The sequence below is a fragment of the Dendropsophus ebraccatus genome, chromosome 2, assembly GCF_027789765.1.
Source record: "Dendropsophus ebraccatus isolate aDenEbr1 chromosome 2, aDenEbr1.pat, whole genome shotgun sequence".
In the NCBI taxonomy this organism is placed as follows: domain Eukaryota; kingdom Metazoa; phylum Chordata; class Amphibia; order Anura; family Hylidae; genus Dendropsophus; species Dendropsophus ebraccatus.
Genome location: NC_091455.1, coordinates 41,136,097 through 41,151,435, shown reverse-complemented (window position 1 = coordinate 41,151,435; position 15,339 = coordinate 41,136,097). Strand labels below are relative to the sequence as shown.

At 42.1% G+C, this 15,339-nt stretch overlaps 1 protein-coding gene across 5 annotated transcripts in view; it reads left to right on the top strand.

The window, feature by feature from the left end:
• RALYL (RALY RNA binding protein like) overlaps positions 1-15,339 on the top strand; it is a 492,568-nt gene that overhangs the window by 461,052 nt on the left and 16,177 nt on the right. For all 5 annotated transcript variants that reach the window (XM_069957428.1, XM_069957429.1, XM_069957426.1 and 2 more), the window contains one exon: positions 11,582-11,695. In XM_069957428.1, the coding sequence (XP_069813529.1) occupies positions 11,582-11,695 (114 nt within the window). The remainder of the gene's footprint in view (positions 1-11,581; positions 11,696-15,339) is intronic.

The window sequence follows — 15,339 nt, the reverse complement described above, 5'->3', positions numbered from 1 at the left end:
AGCAGTCAGCTTTTTATCCCCCTATCTTATGGATAGAGAATAACATCTTAAAATATTGAGATTAAATCTCTCTTCTACTCATTTCTCATAAGACAAAGAATCCAAATGGCGCCTATAGGCAGAATGGGAATTAATGTTGCAGGATTTATTTTTTTCAACTGGTGTCATAAAGTTATTTAGATTTGTAATTTTACTTCTATTAAAAATTCTCAAGTCTTCCCATTCTTATTAGCTACTATATGTCCTGCAGGAAATGTTGTTTGATTTTCACTCTGACACAGTGCTCTCTGCTGCCATCATTGGCCAAGACAGGAACTCTGTCTTGATTTTCTATGAATCCCCATAGAAAACCTCTCCTACTCTGGACAGCTCCTGTCTCGGCCAGAGATGTCAGCAGAGAGCACTGTGTCAGACTGAAAATAAAACATTTCCTGCAGGACATACAGCAGCTGATAAGTATGGCAAGACTTGAGATTTTTTTAATAGAAGTAAATTACAAATCTATATAACTTTCTGACACCAGTTGATTTGAAAGAAAAAGATTTTCACTGGATAACCCCTTTAACCCCTTAGGGACCAAGCCTGTTTGGGCCTTAATGACCAGGCTCATTTTTCAAAATCTGACCTGTCTCACTTTATGCGCTTATAGCTCAGTGATGCTTTAACGTATGCTAGCGATTCTGAGATTGTTTTTTCGTAACATATGGTACTTTATGTTAGTGGCAAAATTTGGTCACTGTCTTGTGTGTTTTTTGTGAAAAACATCAAAATATAATGAAAAATTTGAAAATTTTGCACTTTACGAACTTTGAAATTCTTTGCTTCTAAAAAAAAAAGGCACATGACAAAAATTAGTTAGTAAGTCACATTATCAATATGTCCTCTTTATTCTGGCTTCATTTCGTAAACATATTTAACTTTTTTAGGCTGTTATGGGGCTTAGAAATGTATCAGCAAATTATCAAATTTTCATGAAATTTCCAAAACTGATTTCTTTAGGGACCAGTTCTTTTTTTAAGTTGATTTAGGAGGCTTGTATACTGGAAACCCCCATAAGTGACCCCATTTTGGAAACTAGACACCTTAAAGAATTAATCTAGGGGTATAATGAGCATTTTAACCCTACAGGGGCTGGAGGAAAGTATTCACAATTAGGCCGGAAAAAAATGGAAAATAGAAATTTTCCAATAATATATTTGTTAAGATTAAAGTATCTCATTTTCATAATAAACATGAGAGAAAATGCACCCCAAATTTTGTAATGCAGGTTCTCCTGAGTAGAACGGTACCCCATATGTGGGCGTAAACCACTGTATGGGCACACAGCAGGCCTCAGAAGGAAGGGAGCACCTATTAGCATTTCCAGTTCAGATTTTGCTGAAGAAATTTCTGAGCGCCAGGTGCGTTTGCAGAGCCCCTGTAGTGTCAGCAGAATAGAACCCCCCCAAAAGTCACCCCATTTTGGAAAGTACACCCATCAAAGAATACATCTTGGGGTGTGGTGACCATTTTGACCCCACAGGTATTAGAGGAAAGTATTCAAAAGAAGACAGTAAAAATGAAAAAATAGAATTTTTCCAATAATATGTTTGTTTAGTTTGAAATTTCTCAATTTCACGAGGAACAGTGGAGAAAACTCACCCCAATATATGTAAGGCAGGTACTCCTGAGTAGAACGATACCCCATATGTGGGCATAAACCACTGTGTGGGCACACAGCGGGGCTCAGAAGGGAAGGAGCGCCAATTAGCATTTCCAGTTCAGATTTTGCTGAAGAAATTTCTGAGCGCCAGGTGCGTTTGCAGAGCCCCTGTAGTGTCAGCAGAATAGAACCCCCCCAAAAGTCACCCCATTTTGGAAAGTACACCCATCAAAGAATACATCTTGGGGTGTGGTGACCATTTTGACCCCACAGGTATTAGAGGAAAGTATTCAAAAGAAGACAGTAAAAATGAAAAAATAGAATTTTTCCAATAATATGTTTGTTTAGTTTGAAATTTCTCAATTTCACGAGGAACAGGGGAGAAAACTCACCCCAATATATGTAAGGCAGGTACTCCTGAGTAGAACGATACCCCATATGTGGGCATAAACCACTGTGTGGGCACACAGCGGGGCTCAGAAGGGAAGGAGCTCCAATTAGCATTTCCAGTTCAGATTTTGCTGAAGAAATTTCTGAGCGCCAGGTGCGTTTGCAGAGCCCCTGTAGTGTCAGCAGAATAGATTCCCCCCAAAAGTCACCCCATTTTGGAAAGTACACCCATCAAAGAATACATCTTGGGGTGTGGTGACCATTTTGACCCCACAGGTATTAGAGGAAAGTATTCAAAAGAAGACAGTAAAAATGAAAAAATAGAATTTTTCCAATAACATGTTTGTTTAGTTTGAAATTTCTCAATTTTACGAGAAACAGGGGAGAAAACTCACCCCAATATATGTAAGGCAGGTACTCCTGAGTAGAACAGTACCCCATTACGTGGGCATAAACCACTGTGTGGGCACACAGCAGGGCTCAGTAGGGAGGGAGCGCCAAGCATTTTCAGTGCATGATTTTCCTGAAGAAGTTTCTGAGCGCCCGGTGCGTTTGCAGTGCCCCTGTAATGTCTACAGAATAGAACCCTCCCCCCCAAAATCACCCCATTTTGGAAAGTACACCCCTCAAGGAATTTATCTTGGGGTGTGGTGACCATTTTGACCCCACAGTTATTGGAGGAAAGTATTCAAAACTAGACCGTAAAAATGAAAAAAAAATGAATTTTTTCAATAACATGTTTGTTTAGTTTGAAATTTCTCAATTTCACTAGGAACAAGGGAGAAAAAGCACCCCAAAACTTGTAATGGAGGTTCTCCTGAGTACAATGGTACCCCATATGTGGGCATAAACCACTGTATGGGCACACAGCAGGGCTCAGAAGAGAAGGAGTGTCATTTTAGTTACAGGCAATATGTGGGTGTTTACTGGTTATCTGGGGTGGTAATAGACAATCTCAGGGTGTTTACTGGCTATCTGAGGTGGCAGCAGGCAATCTGGTGGGGTTATGGGCAATCTGGGGTGGTTACGAGCAGTCTGTGCCAATCTGGGGTGGTTACGGTCAATCTGGGGTGGTTACGGTCAATCTGGGGTGGTTACGGTCAATCTGAGGTGGTCACAGGCAATCTGGGGTGGTCACAGGCAATCTGGGGTGGTTACGGGCAATCTGGGGTGGTTACTGGCTGTATGGGGTGGTTATGGGCAATCTTGGGGTGTTTACTGGCTATCTAGGGGTGGTTACTGGCTATCTGGGGAGGTGACGGGCAATCTGGTGGTGTTCACTGACTATCTGGGGATGCAACTGGCAATCTGGGGTGGTGACGGAAAATCTGGGGTGGTGACGGGAAATCTGGGGTGGTTGCGAGCAATCTGTGGTGGTTACAGGCAATTTGGGGTAGTTACAGGCAGTCTGTGGCAATCTGGGGTGGTTACGGGCTGTCTGGAATGGTTATGGGCTATGGGTGGGGATACGGGCAATCTGTGGAGATTACGGGCAATCTGTGGAGATTACGGGCATTCTGGGGTGGTGACAGGCAATCTGGGGTGGTTATGGGCTGTCTGGGATGGTTATGGGCTGTCTGGGATGGTTATGGGCTGTCTGGGATGGTTATGGGCTGTCTGGGGTGGATACGGGCAATCTGGGGTGGATACGGACAATCTGGGGAGGTTACAGACAATCTGGGGAGGTTACAGGCAATCTAGGGTGGTTACAGGCAATCTGGGGTGGTTACGGGCAATCTGGGGTGGTTATGGGCAATCTGGGGTGGTTACGGGCAATCTGGGGTGGTTACGGGTAATCTGGGGTGGTTACGGGTAATCTGGGGTGGTGATGGGTAATCTGGGGTGGTTACAGGTAATCTGGGGTGGTTACAAGTAATCCAGGGTGGTTACGGATAATCCAGGGCACTTGACTTTGGTGACAGGCGTAAAAAAGTGCCGGCACCATTTGGAACAAGCGATCAGTGGTATATAGTATATACCGCTGATCACTTGTACTAGGACCACACCGGGTGGTCACCGATCATTGCCCCATGCTCTCCGCCACCTCCTGTGGTGGAAAGAATGAAGCTTGGATCATTTTTAGGAATCCATCACTGTGAACAGAGTCTGTTCACAGTGATGACGGCGGCCATCTTGGATCAGATGGCCGCCCAGGGAGGGGAGGGTCAGTGGCCAGGTCACTAGGGTTAATTCTGGGGATGGGGGGGACATGTTTTCATCTCCTCTCACTGTGGATTCACGGTGAGAAGAGATGAAAGCGTTCAGCTGCGCTGGCAATGCCCGTTACCGGTAGCCGCCTTTATACTGATAATAACGGCGATCACCGGTGAGGGGACTGGCCGGGACTGACCCCACACTCTCCCCCAACCCCTCAGCTACCTCCGATAGCTGAGAGGAGGAGGCTGCGGGCATTACCGGCGCCGCTGCACTATTCTGCACCATCGCCATAAAGAGCTGATGGCAGAAGAATAGAGCCCATTAGTGATCGCCGTAAAAATCCGTATCGGCGGTCACTAATAACATAACACATGTATTCTCTGGGTCGCTACGGTTACGGCGATACCACATTTGTATAGTTTTTTTTAACTATTACCGCTTTGGCGCAATAGAAACTATCTTCCTAGCCAAAACCCACAAAAACTGTCCCTGCATTGCAAGATCCATAGCGTTCTCATCTTTTGCGCGACAGAGCTGGTTTTGGGCTTATTTTTTGCGGGAAGATCTGTAGTTTCTATTGATACCAAGTTTTATATGTATATGACTTTTTGATCTCTTTTATGACGTATTTTCTAAAGTGGATTGATAAAATACAGCTATTCTAGTACTGTTTTTTTTATTTTTTTTTTACAGCGTGTGTCGTGCAATATAATTATTGATATAGTTTTATAGATTGGGTCGTTACGGACGTAACGATACCAAATATGTATAGGATTTGTGTTTTTGATCACTTTTATGTAATGTTTTATAGTGTATGGGGAATGTAATGCATCTTTATTATTGGGGGGGCTGGGGGGGGGGGGGGCTGTGTTGTGTTTGGTGCACACTTTTTTTCACTTTTTTTTACTTTTACACTAGTGTACATTACTGTACACTAGTGTAAAATACTTAGATCACTGATACAATACATTGCAGTACCTGATGTACTGCAATGTATTGTATCATGCCTCATGCTGACAGGCAATAGCCGCGGCCACCCCTGTCAGCATCAGGCATCTCCATGGTGACCCCGGGGACCTTCATTAGGACCCCGGAATCACCATGGAGACATCGGGACCCCGGACGGCGCCGCGGGACATCGCGATCATGTAAGTGAACCACGGCGCCGTCCGGGATCCACCGGGACCCGTTAGATGCCGCTGTCATGGTTTGACAGCGGCATTTAACAGGTTAAACTGCCCGGAGCGGAGAATCCTCCGCTCCGGGCAGTTACAGGAGGGTGTCAGCGGTCACACTGACCGCTGATCACCCGTCCTGCAGCCGCCGCCGGGCGGTAATTTATTCCGATGCGCCCGCCGTTAAAAGGCGTACGCATCGGAATAAAGCCCATTAGTGGCCGCCGTGAAAAGGCAGCATGGCGGTCACTAAGGGGTTAAAGGACAACTCCGGCCAAAACAATTTTTTAATATGTTATTACTTACGGAAAGTTAGACAAATTTCTAATGTACATTAATTATGGGAAATGCACATATAGGGCTATTTCCCTTAATTTAGTAGATCAGGGAGACTTCAGATTCTCTAAAAAGAGATGACGTCACGAACCGGGGGTGTAATTACAATGGATCGCCTGCAGGGGCGCACTATATATAGAAGTCAATGAGTACCATTGACTTCTATATATAGTGCGCCCCTGCTGGACACTCCATTGAAATTACAATGGATGTGTATGTACATGTAATACAGTATACAGTGTTTTTGATTGAATACATTTATGGAATACTTTGGGGAGCAACTGTCCTTGCTCCCCAAAGTATTCCATAAATGTAATCAATCAGTACATAACAGTAAGCACGCCGCCGCCGCCACCGAACGCCCGCCGCTACCGAATGCCCGCCGAACCGCCGCTCTGGACTACACTCAACTACTACTCTCATCAGAGAGAGTAGTAGCTGGGTTCTATCGCTTCTATCGCTGCTGCCGCTGCTGCTGATAGGTGCAGGGGAGTCGCTCATCACTCTGCAGCTCTCATCCCCCTCCGCTTCCCCCTCCTCCAGCCAAACTTTACTCTATGTGATCGCTGAATCCCCACAGGCGCCGCTCTCCGATCACGCATGCCGGCTCCCGGTGCTTCCTGGTGTCCCCGGCCGGCATGCGTGATCGGAGAGCGGCGCCTGTGGGGATTCAGCGATCACATAGAGTAAAGTTTGGCTGGAGGAGGGGGGAGCGGAGGGGGATGAGAGCTGCAGAGTGATGAGCGACTCCCCTGCACCTATCAGCAGCAGCAGCGGCGACGGCAGCGGCGATAGAACCCAGCTACTACTCTCTCTGATGAGAGTAGTAGTTGAGTGTAATCCAGAGCGGCGGTTCGGCGGGCGTTTGGTAGTGGCGGGCATTCGGTGGCGGCGGCGTGCTTACTGTTATGTACTGATTGATTACATTTATGGAATACTTTGGGGAGCAAGGACACTTGCTCCCCAAAGTATTCCATAAATGTATTCAATCAAAAACACTGTATACTGTATTACATGTACATACACATCCATTGTAATTTCAATGGAGTGTCCAGCAGGGGCGCACTATATATAGAAGTCAATGGTACTCATTGACTTCTATATATAGTGCGCCCCTGCAGGCGTGACGTCATCTCTTTTTAGAGAATCTGAAGTCTCCCTGATCTACTAAATTAAGGGAAATAGCCCTATATGTGCATTTCCCATAATTAATGTACATTAGAAATTTTCCGTAAGTAATAACATATTAAAAAATAGTTTTGGCCGGCCTTCTCCTTTAACTCGAGCATTTAAGTGCTCACTCAACACAAGTCAATAGTATCATTGAATAGTCATCCTTTGAATGGTGGATAACAAATAGCGGGAGATTTAATGGTCCAGCACATATAAATAAGACAGAGTGTCAGTCTACCGTCCTTCTAAATGTATGTGAAATAATTTCAGCTATAACAAGACAGACAAACAAACACAATATGGGATAGTCAAACAGGCAAGGTCAGAACCAAATGGGCAGCGTAGTACAGAATCAGGTAACAATCGGATATTCAAAAGTCAAGCCAGAGGTCAGGTAAGAAAGTCGAGCAAGCAGAGGGAGTTAGGACGGGGATCGCAGGAATAGACAGGGGGAGCTGGGACCAGGGTATGAAACCTAATAGCCAGCGATCAGGGGACTGCCTCAGCTTTCTTTTATGCTGACCAAGAGCCTGATCCCCATTGGACCAGCGCTCTAATCTTCCAGGTTGCAGACGGGCATAGAAACCAGTCAATCACACAGACTATTCAGCTGCATAATCAAGTCCAGCAGAACTCAGCTTAAAGGGGTTATCCAGCACTACAAAAACATGGCTACTTTTCCCCTCTCTTGTCTCCAGATTGGGTGGGGTTTCAAACTCAGTTTCAATGAAGTAAATGGAGCTTAATTGAAAACCACACCTGACCTGGAGACAAGAGAGGGGGGAAAAGTGGCCATGTTTTTGTAGCGCGGGATAACCCCTTTAACTCCCAAATTGCCGGAAGCAAACACCAGGCCCAGTTCACACCAGGCTACTGCACATTCCAAGTAAATTACTGCACAAGTAAATTACAAATCTATATAACTTTCTAAAACCGAGTTGATTTGGAAAAAAAATAAAAAATAGACAGAGTACCTCTTTAAGTGATTTACAGCTTTGAATTTTTCCATTGGTAAATCTGGAAAGAAATTCTCTGCAAATCTACACAAAGTTGCAGCTTCACTTTTTTATGTCAAAGTCTTACAGATTTTCTGCCCACAAATCTGGATGGAAAATCTTAAAGGGAAGGAATTTGAGATTTTTTTTTCCTTTTAATTGTGTTTTTTCAGTTCCATCACCTCAATCTTTGTAGATAGTTTGAATGAAAATTGGATATTGATATGACCATATATGGTAAAAAAATAACTACATGGTGCCCTTATATTTTCTTATAACTGAATAGTGCGAGTATCACAAAATGAGCACCTAATACATAGAATAAGGATTCGGATTCATTTGTTTTGTATCCAGAGATACAAGACGCACCAGGATCGGACACTGCTGCGATGACGTTGTCAGTAATCCCAAACCCTATTTATTTTTAAGCTTTTAGGCTGTTTGTTCATATATTTCTCATGGATTTCCGCTCTTTTTTTCTGCTGCTACGATACCGATAGCAAATGCTGGAAATATTTGTTATTATAATCTACTTGTAGCAATAGTGTCTATTCATTCGGAGATTATTCATGGCATCTCAGCAAAGGATTTGACTTGTGGATGGGTTGAAATGTATTTAGAGAGCTACTCCCCTGCCATTCATCTTACAGAAGTCATTTCTCTCAGATCAGAGTTTTATTCCTTTTCATTAGAGATCTTTTGAAATTGAATTTGCACAAATTCGCCAATCGCTTATAGCATTGATGAGGTTTCCTCTATAGGAAGAAAAGATGACTTCAGCTGAGAAGCATTCATTGTGGAAATATGCTCAACTGCCTTATTAAAAAAAAAAAAAATTCCATTACCAAGAAAGGAATGGTATTAATATGAGATGGCAGACGGAATGGCGATACAGAGTCTACTGAAGACTTCAAGAAAACGAGCCTAACAAAATATGGGAAATTTTATAAAACTTGACACGAATCGAGTGCAAGTGCTAATTTCTTATGAATACCTATCATTATTATTGCCAACATTACACAGAAGACTAGGTACTTATATATCCATATAGATATAGCAGGGCTGAGAGTATAATTGACCTGTTTCTATTGTGCTAACCAAGGGTTTCAAACTCAGGCCCTCCAGCTGTTGCAAAACTAGCAAAGCTTTAGCATGGCTGTCCAGGCATGATGGGAATTGTAGTTTTACAACAGCTGGAAGGCCTGAGTTTGACACCTATAAGTAAATATACAAATATGTTTGGGAAACTACCTGAACATAGTCACTAGTTGACTACATTCAGACTATTAAAGCAAATCTGTACCCACAATGCCCCAAAACAACTTATACCATTGGATAGCTGCCTTTAATCCAAGATTTGTCCTGGGGTCCGTTCGACAGATGATGGAGTAATTCTCTTAAAAAACATCTTTTGATCTAGCTGCGCTGTGTCAAAGAGGAGCGGCCTAGAGCACCAGTGCCCTAGGCCTGCAACGCATCTCCATTCCTCCTCCCCGCCCTCCTCGTCATTAGGAACGCCCCTGGCTGGGATTCCCATTCCTTCTCCTGTCAGTTCTGTGACTCACTACATTGCATGAGATTAAATTTTAAAACTTTGAAGAGGAATCCCACCCAGTGGTATTTCTAATTATGAGGAGGGCGGGGAAGAGGAACGGAAAGGAGTCGCAGGCCTAGGGCACAGGTTCTGTAGGCCACGCCTCTTTGACACAGCGCTGCTAGATGTTTTTTAGGAGAATTACTCTATCACATGCCGAACAGAATCCAGGACAGATCTTGGATTAAAGGGAATGTGCCATCAGAAAATGACTTATTGTTTAAATAATATTTTTATGTTAAACAAAATTTTTCAAAAAATTTTATTGACTTTTTTTTTTCTAATCTTCCATTTTTTTATCTATGTTATAAAATAATCCTGAGATCGTGCAGTTTTCACTCTCCCCACTGAGGCTAAAACTAAGCTAAGGGCCCTCTTCCACTGGACGATTATCGTTCGCATAATCATTAACGATTAACAATCTCAAACGACCGCTATTGCAAAAGACCTGAAATCGTTCACTCATTTCCATGGAACGATAATCGTTACTTATGATCGTATTTGCGATAGTTTTTTCTTTGCTAATTCTTTGCTATTGCGTTCCTATCTATTGCAAACGACGTCTTATTCAATGCGAACGATTTGCAAACGTTTTGCGAACGAGCAACGATAAAAAATAGGTCCAGGTCTTATAAAGCGATCAACGATTTCTTGTTTGGTCGTTAATCGTTAACTGCATTTCAACCGAACGATTATCGTTTATCGATTATCGAACTTCCTGTTGTGTCTGTGGTGATAAGATGAGACTGCTGTAAAGTGATCTGTACAGCATTGCAGCAATATGTGACTCCAGTAGGTTGATAGCATCAAAACAATAGCCACTCAATAAAATTTCACATTAATCACAAGGGGACAGAGTCTATTATCATCTATGTCCATGAGGCTTGCTGTAAAGCCTGTCACTAAATGCCGTTAAGAACAGCGCAGCCAACATGACAGCCACCATAACAATGTACAATAAGTGAAATAAAAAACATTAAGGTCAGAAAATAGAAACAGATTAGAATAAAAGAATAAATTTTAGTACTTGAGTGTAATCAGTAAAAGAAAATTTAGGTGACGCATTCTTGCAATCCAACAGTACAAGCAGTTGGGAGTGGGGGGGAGGCAGATAGTTGGTACAAATTCGCTTTAAAGGAGTAGTCTGGCGGAAAGCTTTATTAAAATATTGCATTGCCCCCCAAAAGTTATACAAATCACCAATATACACTTATTATGGGAAATGCTTATAAAGTGCTTTTTTCCCTGCACTTACTACTGCATCAACGCTTCACTTCCTGGATAACATGGTGATGTCACTTCCTGGATAACATGGTGATGTCACTTCCTGGATAACATGGTGATGTCACTTCCTGAATAACATGGTGATGTCACGACCCGACACCCAGAGCTGTGCGGGCTGTGGCTGCTGGAGAGGATGATGGCAGGGGGATGCTCAGTGTCCCTCCAGTGCCCTGTGTCCCTCAGTGTCCCCCTGCCATCATCCTCTCCAGCAGCCACAGCCCGCACAGCTCTGGGAGTCAGGTCGTGACATCACAATTTAATCCAGGAAGTGAAGCCTTGATGCAGTAGTAAGTGCAGGGAAAAAAAATGACTTTATAAGCATTTTCGGGGGTAATACAATACTTTAATAAAAAATTTCACCGGACTTCTCCTTTATAAGCATTTTTGGGGGCAATACAATACTTTAATAAAAATTTTCGCCGGACTTCTCCTTTAAGGTTAATGAGGCTGTGCCATTACATGCGCACATACATCAGTATCCCATTTTGACAATGTATATAGTATATTCAATGTAATATGAACCCAGTTTTAGAGTGAAGATAGTATGAATGTATGACTTTTACGGGCGTCATGGATAGAATGAATGTTCATGTTCTGCGTCTCCTCGGTTACAGTTTGTTTTCTACGATAGATGTTTTCCAATTGTTTTGTATGAAGCTCATTCTAGGCTGCAAAACATTTCCTGAAGATCATCCATATTATAGAAAATAAGAGATGTAGAAATGATACCTCATGACTGCGCCATAATACCCTGAACGTTTCAGATAGTTGTACAATGCGTCCATTGAGATGAAATTATTGTTGTCATGATTCGCTCCGTTTTTTCTTTCCCCAGTGAAATCAGATGAGCTGCAAACAATCAAAAAGGAACTGACCCAAATCAAAACTAAAATCGACTCGTTGCTGGGAAGACTGGAAAAAATTGAAAAACAGCAGAAGGCTGAAGCAGGTTGGTGAGAATGATTTATGTCACCGGCTGGGGAATCTCATTAAGAAGGAAATTAAACCTAGAGAAAGCGTATAACTCAAGGCTGTGGATTTTCTAAGAATGAATAGAAAATCTATGGACATGCCGCAAATAATAAATCGGTGGGAATTGGGATAAAATAAGCAAAACCTCCATTGCTGATGTACATCTCGGGTAATGAAAACATAACTGCTGGGTCACTCGCATATTGAGGCATGACAAATCATATTAGTGGTTTACATACACTATACTATCTTATAATGGGCAGGAAATGAATTGACTTCATTGTCCAAGATACAGTATAGGCCTTGTCCCGGGGTCTTCCCTTTTTGATACATCTTTGGTTTTTATATTCTTTCGAAAAGACTGTATACCAGTTAATACATATAAAAGTAGAAAAACAGCCCTGACAGGGGCAACCCTGCACCAAATACCTGGTCCTCTTGGTTTTGACGGGTCATGGAACAGCTAGTCTCAGAAAAGATCATCCCAGTCAGTACTGCAATACCGGACGGATTATTTTTAGCACCGCAGAGTTCTGATGTGGGCGCATCCATGCGTGTCCGCATCAGGACTCACCACAGCACACAATAGAGCCTAAGGCCAGAGCCGCTCGCTCTATAGTGTGCACTGACAAGGTTTTCTGCGGCTGCTATTCACTGAATAGCGGCTGCAGAAAACTGACATGTCAGTTTTCTACGGCGCCGCTAGGGATCCCGGCCGGAGCGTATAGTATGTGTATACACTCTGGCCAGGATTCCCTCAGAAGGCAGCACTACATAAGTTTCGTGGGAATCACGGCTGTTGTAACAACGGCTGTGATTTCCACGGAACTTACATTGTGTGAACATAGCCTAATAATGTATTTAAAGGAGACAATGACTGCATAGATTACCAGAGTCTCCATATGAGTTCAGCTGTGCCATGTGCAGGAGACTTTATACACAGGAATTCCTCTTCAGTAATGTATGTGAAGTCACTAGGAATTACCTTTTCAGAATCCCAGCTTAAAAAGAAAAAAAAAAACCTCATTCATAACACAAAGAAGCTTGCGGTCTTTATGTGATAACAATACTACAATACAAGAACATCAGGCTGATAAAAACCTGAAGGAAATGTCCTTTAAATACCCAACATGACTAATGAACTGTAAGCGATTGACTCCCGTAAAATGCTATTTCCTTCATGGTTGTCCATTAAATCAGTGTAGTGTGGATAGACTGGAATACATTTGTATGAAAATTAACCAGAAAGGCATTTTTCAGTGAAAGGTCAAGCAATGCTGTGAAGGTGGAAAGAATAAAAAACACTGGTAAGTGAGGACTTTGCATAATGGAGAATCGATAAATCTCGGAAACTTAGAAAAGTAAGTGATAAAATGTTGAGATTAGGTAAAGGTTTCAAGTAGAAAACGGTTGACAACAAAAGATGAAAATTAAGTAGCCTATTACCTGGGCAATGAAACCTAATACAGAGGTAAATTAAGGCGTACAGTATATTAATATTTGATAGGATATTGAAAATTATCTGTCTGAGTAGTGGAGGCTGCTGTATAGATGTGTGTGCGGACTCTTCTATTAGATATCACATCAGTAGTGGGATATGGGCCCCCCATCTGATGATAAAGACACCATGGGCCATCACTGCACCTCTCACCTTGTACCCCAGTATATACAAGTGACCTATTATACAATAAAATAATTACTTTAAAGGGATTATCTTTTTCTTTCAACTGGTTGCAGAAAGTTATATAGAATTGTAATTTACTTCTTTTCAAAAATCTCAAGTCTTCCCAAACTTATCAGCTGCTGTATGTCCTGCAGGAAATGTTGTTTTCTTTTCAGTCTGACACAGTGTTCTCTGTTGACATCTCTGTCCGAGACAGGAACTGTCCAGAGCAGTAGAAAATTCCCATACTGCTCTGGACAGTTCCTGTCTTGGACAGAGGTGGCAGCAGAGAGCACTGTGTCAGACTGCAAAGAAAACATCACTTCCTGAAGGACATACAGCAGTTGATAAGTATGGGAAGATTTGAGATTTTTAAATAGAAGTAAATTACAAATCTATATAACTTTCTGACACCAGTTGGTTGAAAGAAAAACCATTTTGCTGGATATACCCTTTAATCTCACACAATCTGTGAGCCCCATCAGACAATGGAAGTTTTAATATTTAATATGATCTTTACACATCATTTAGGTTTATACAAGACTTTTTATGTGTCCCTCTTGGATGAAAATGATCAAAAACTATATTTGCATGTCATGCATTGCATGCTTTATCCCATTAAATGGGGCCTATATGTTTGTAATGATGGGGTATGTGTCCTAGTCCTGTGGGGTCTAACTAGCAAAGCCCTACATGTAGACCTTCAGCATGATCTGCAAGTTGGAATCCCTCATCACCATACTTTGCAGCCGCAACAAATCACCAACTAGTAGGAGTTGTCTACCGAAAATCTTTTTCTTTCAAATCAACTGGTGTCAGAAGGTTATATAGATTTGTAATTTACTTCTATTAAAAAATCTCAAGTCTTCCCATACTCATTAGCTACTATATGTCCTGCAGGAAATGTTTTATTTTCAGTCTGACACAGTGCTCTCTGCTGACATCTCTGGCCGAGACAGGAACTGTCCAGAGCAGTAGAGGTTTTCTATGGGGATTCATAGAAAACCGAGACAGAGTTCCTGTCTCAGCCAGAGATGTCAGCAGAGAGCACTATGTCAGACTCAAAATAAAACAACATTTCCTTCAGGGCATACAACAGCTATTAAGTATGGGAAGACTTGAGATTGTTTAATAGAAGTAAGTTACAAATCTATATAACTTTCTGATATCAATTGATATGAAAGAAAAAGATTTTCACTGGACAACCCCAGTGTGGACAATGGACAATGTCCAGGCATGATGAGAATTGTAGATTTGCTACAGCTGGAGGTTTGACACCACTACTCCAGACTATACATTTTAATTATTGAATATGGCCGCTGTAGTCTATGAATGACCTGACTCTCAGTATTTTCATACTAAAAATCCTTCATTGTGGAGTCACTGCTTCATTCCCATGTCTCCTTCCATTTCTCTGTTTTATTTGTCCCCTTTTCCTCTATTTCCACAACTGTAATTGCAGCGACAGCTTAGTGTGATGTTTGTGCCGCTCTGTCCTCTCTTGTCTGTAACTTCTGCATAAAGGACAGTGTTTCATTCCTATTCCTCCAGTGTCTGTTTATCTCCATGTCATTGCTACCCGCTGCGTTACTCCCATCTGTCAGTCCCTTTGTGTCCATTTTTATTTATGGTTCTCGTCTTGTAGGATGAATTACAGCAAGATGTTTCGCTGAGGAATTTTGTGTCATTTCGGTTTAATGCGGCGTCTTTACCAGTGTGTCCTTTACCCATGTATAACACAATCCAATGTTAATTATATTTAATGGTTGAAACCTCTAAAATACAGTACAAAGCTTATAAAGTATTCATGTATGCTAATACCGTTTAATGGTAATGAACTGTTGTTACAGTGAATGTAAAATCAGAATACGTAAGTGACGAGACCTGAATCGTAATTTGTGTTCCTCATTGCCACAGTATTTATGTACATAATAAAGGCAAGGCATAGTCATATTCAT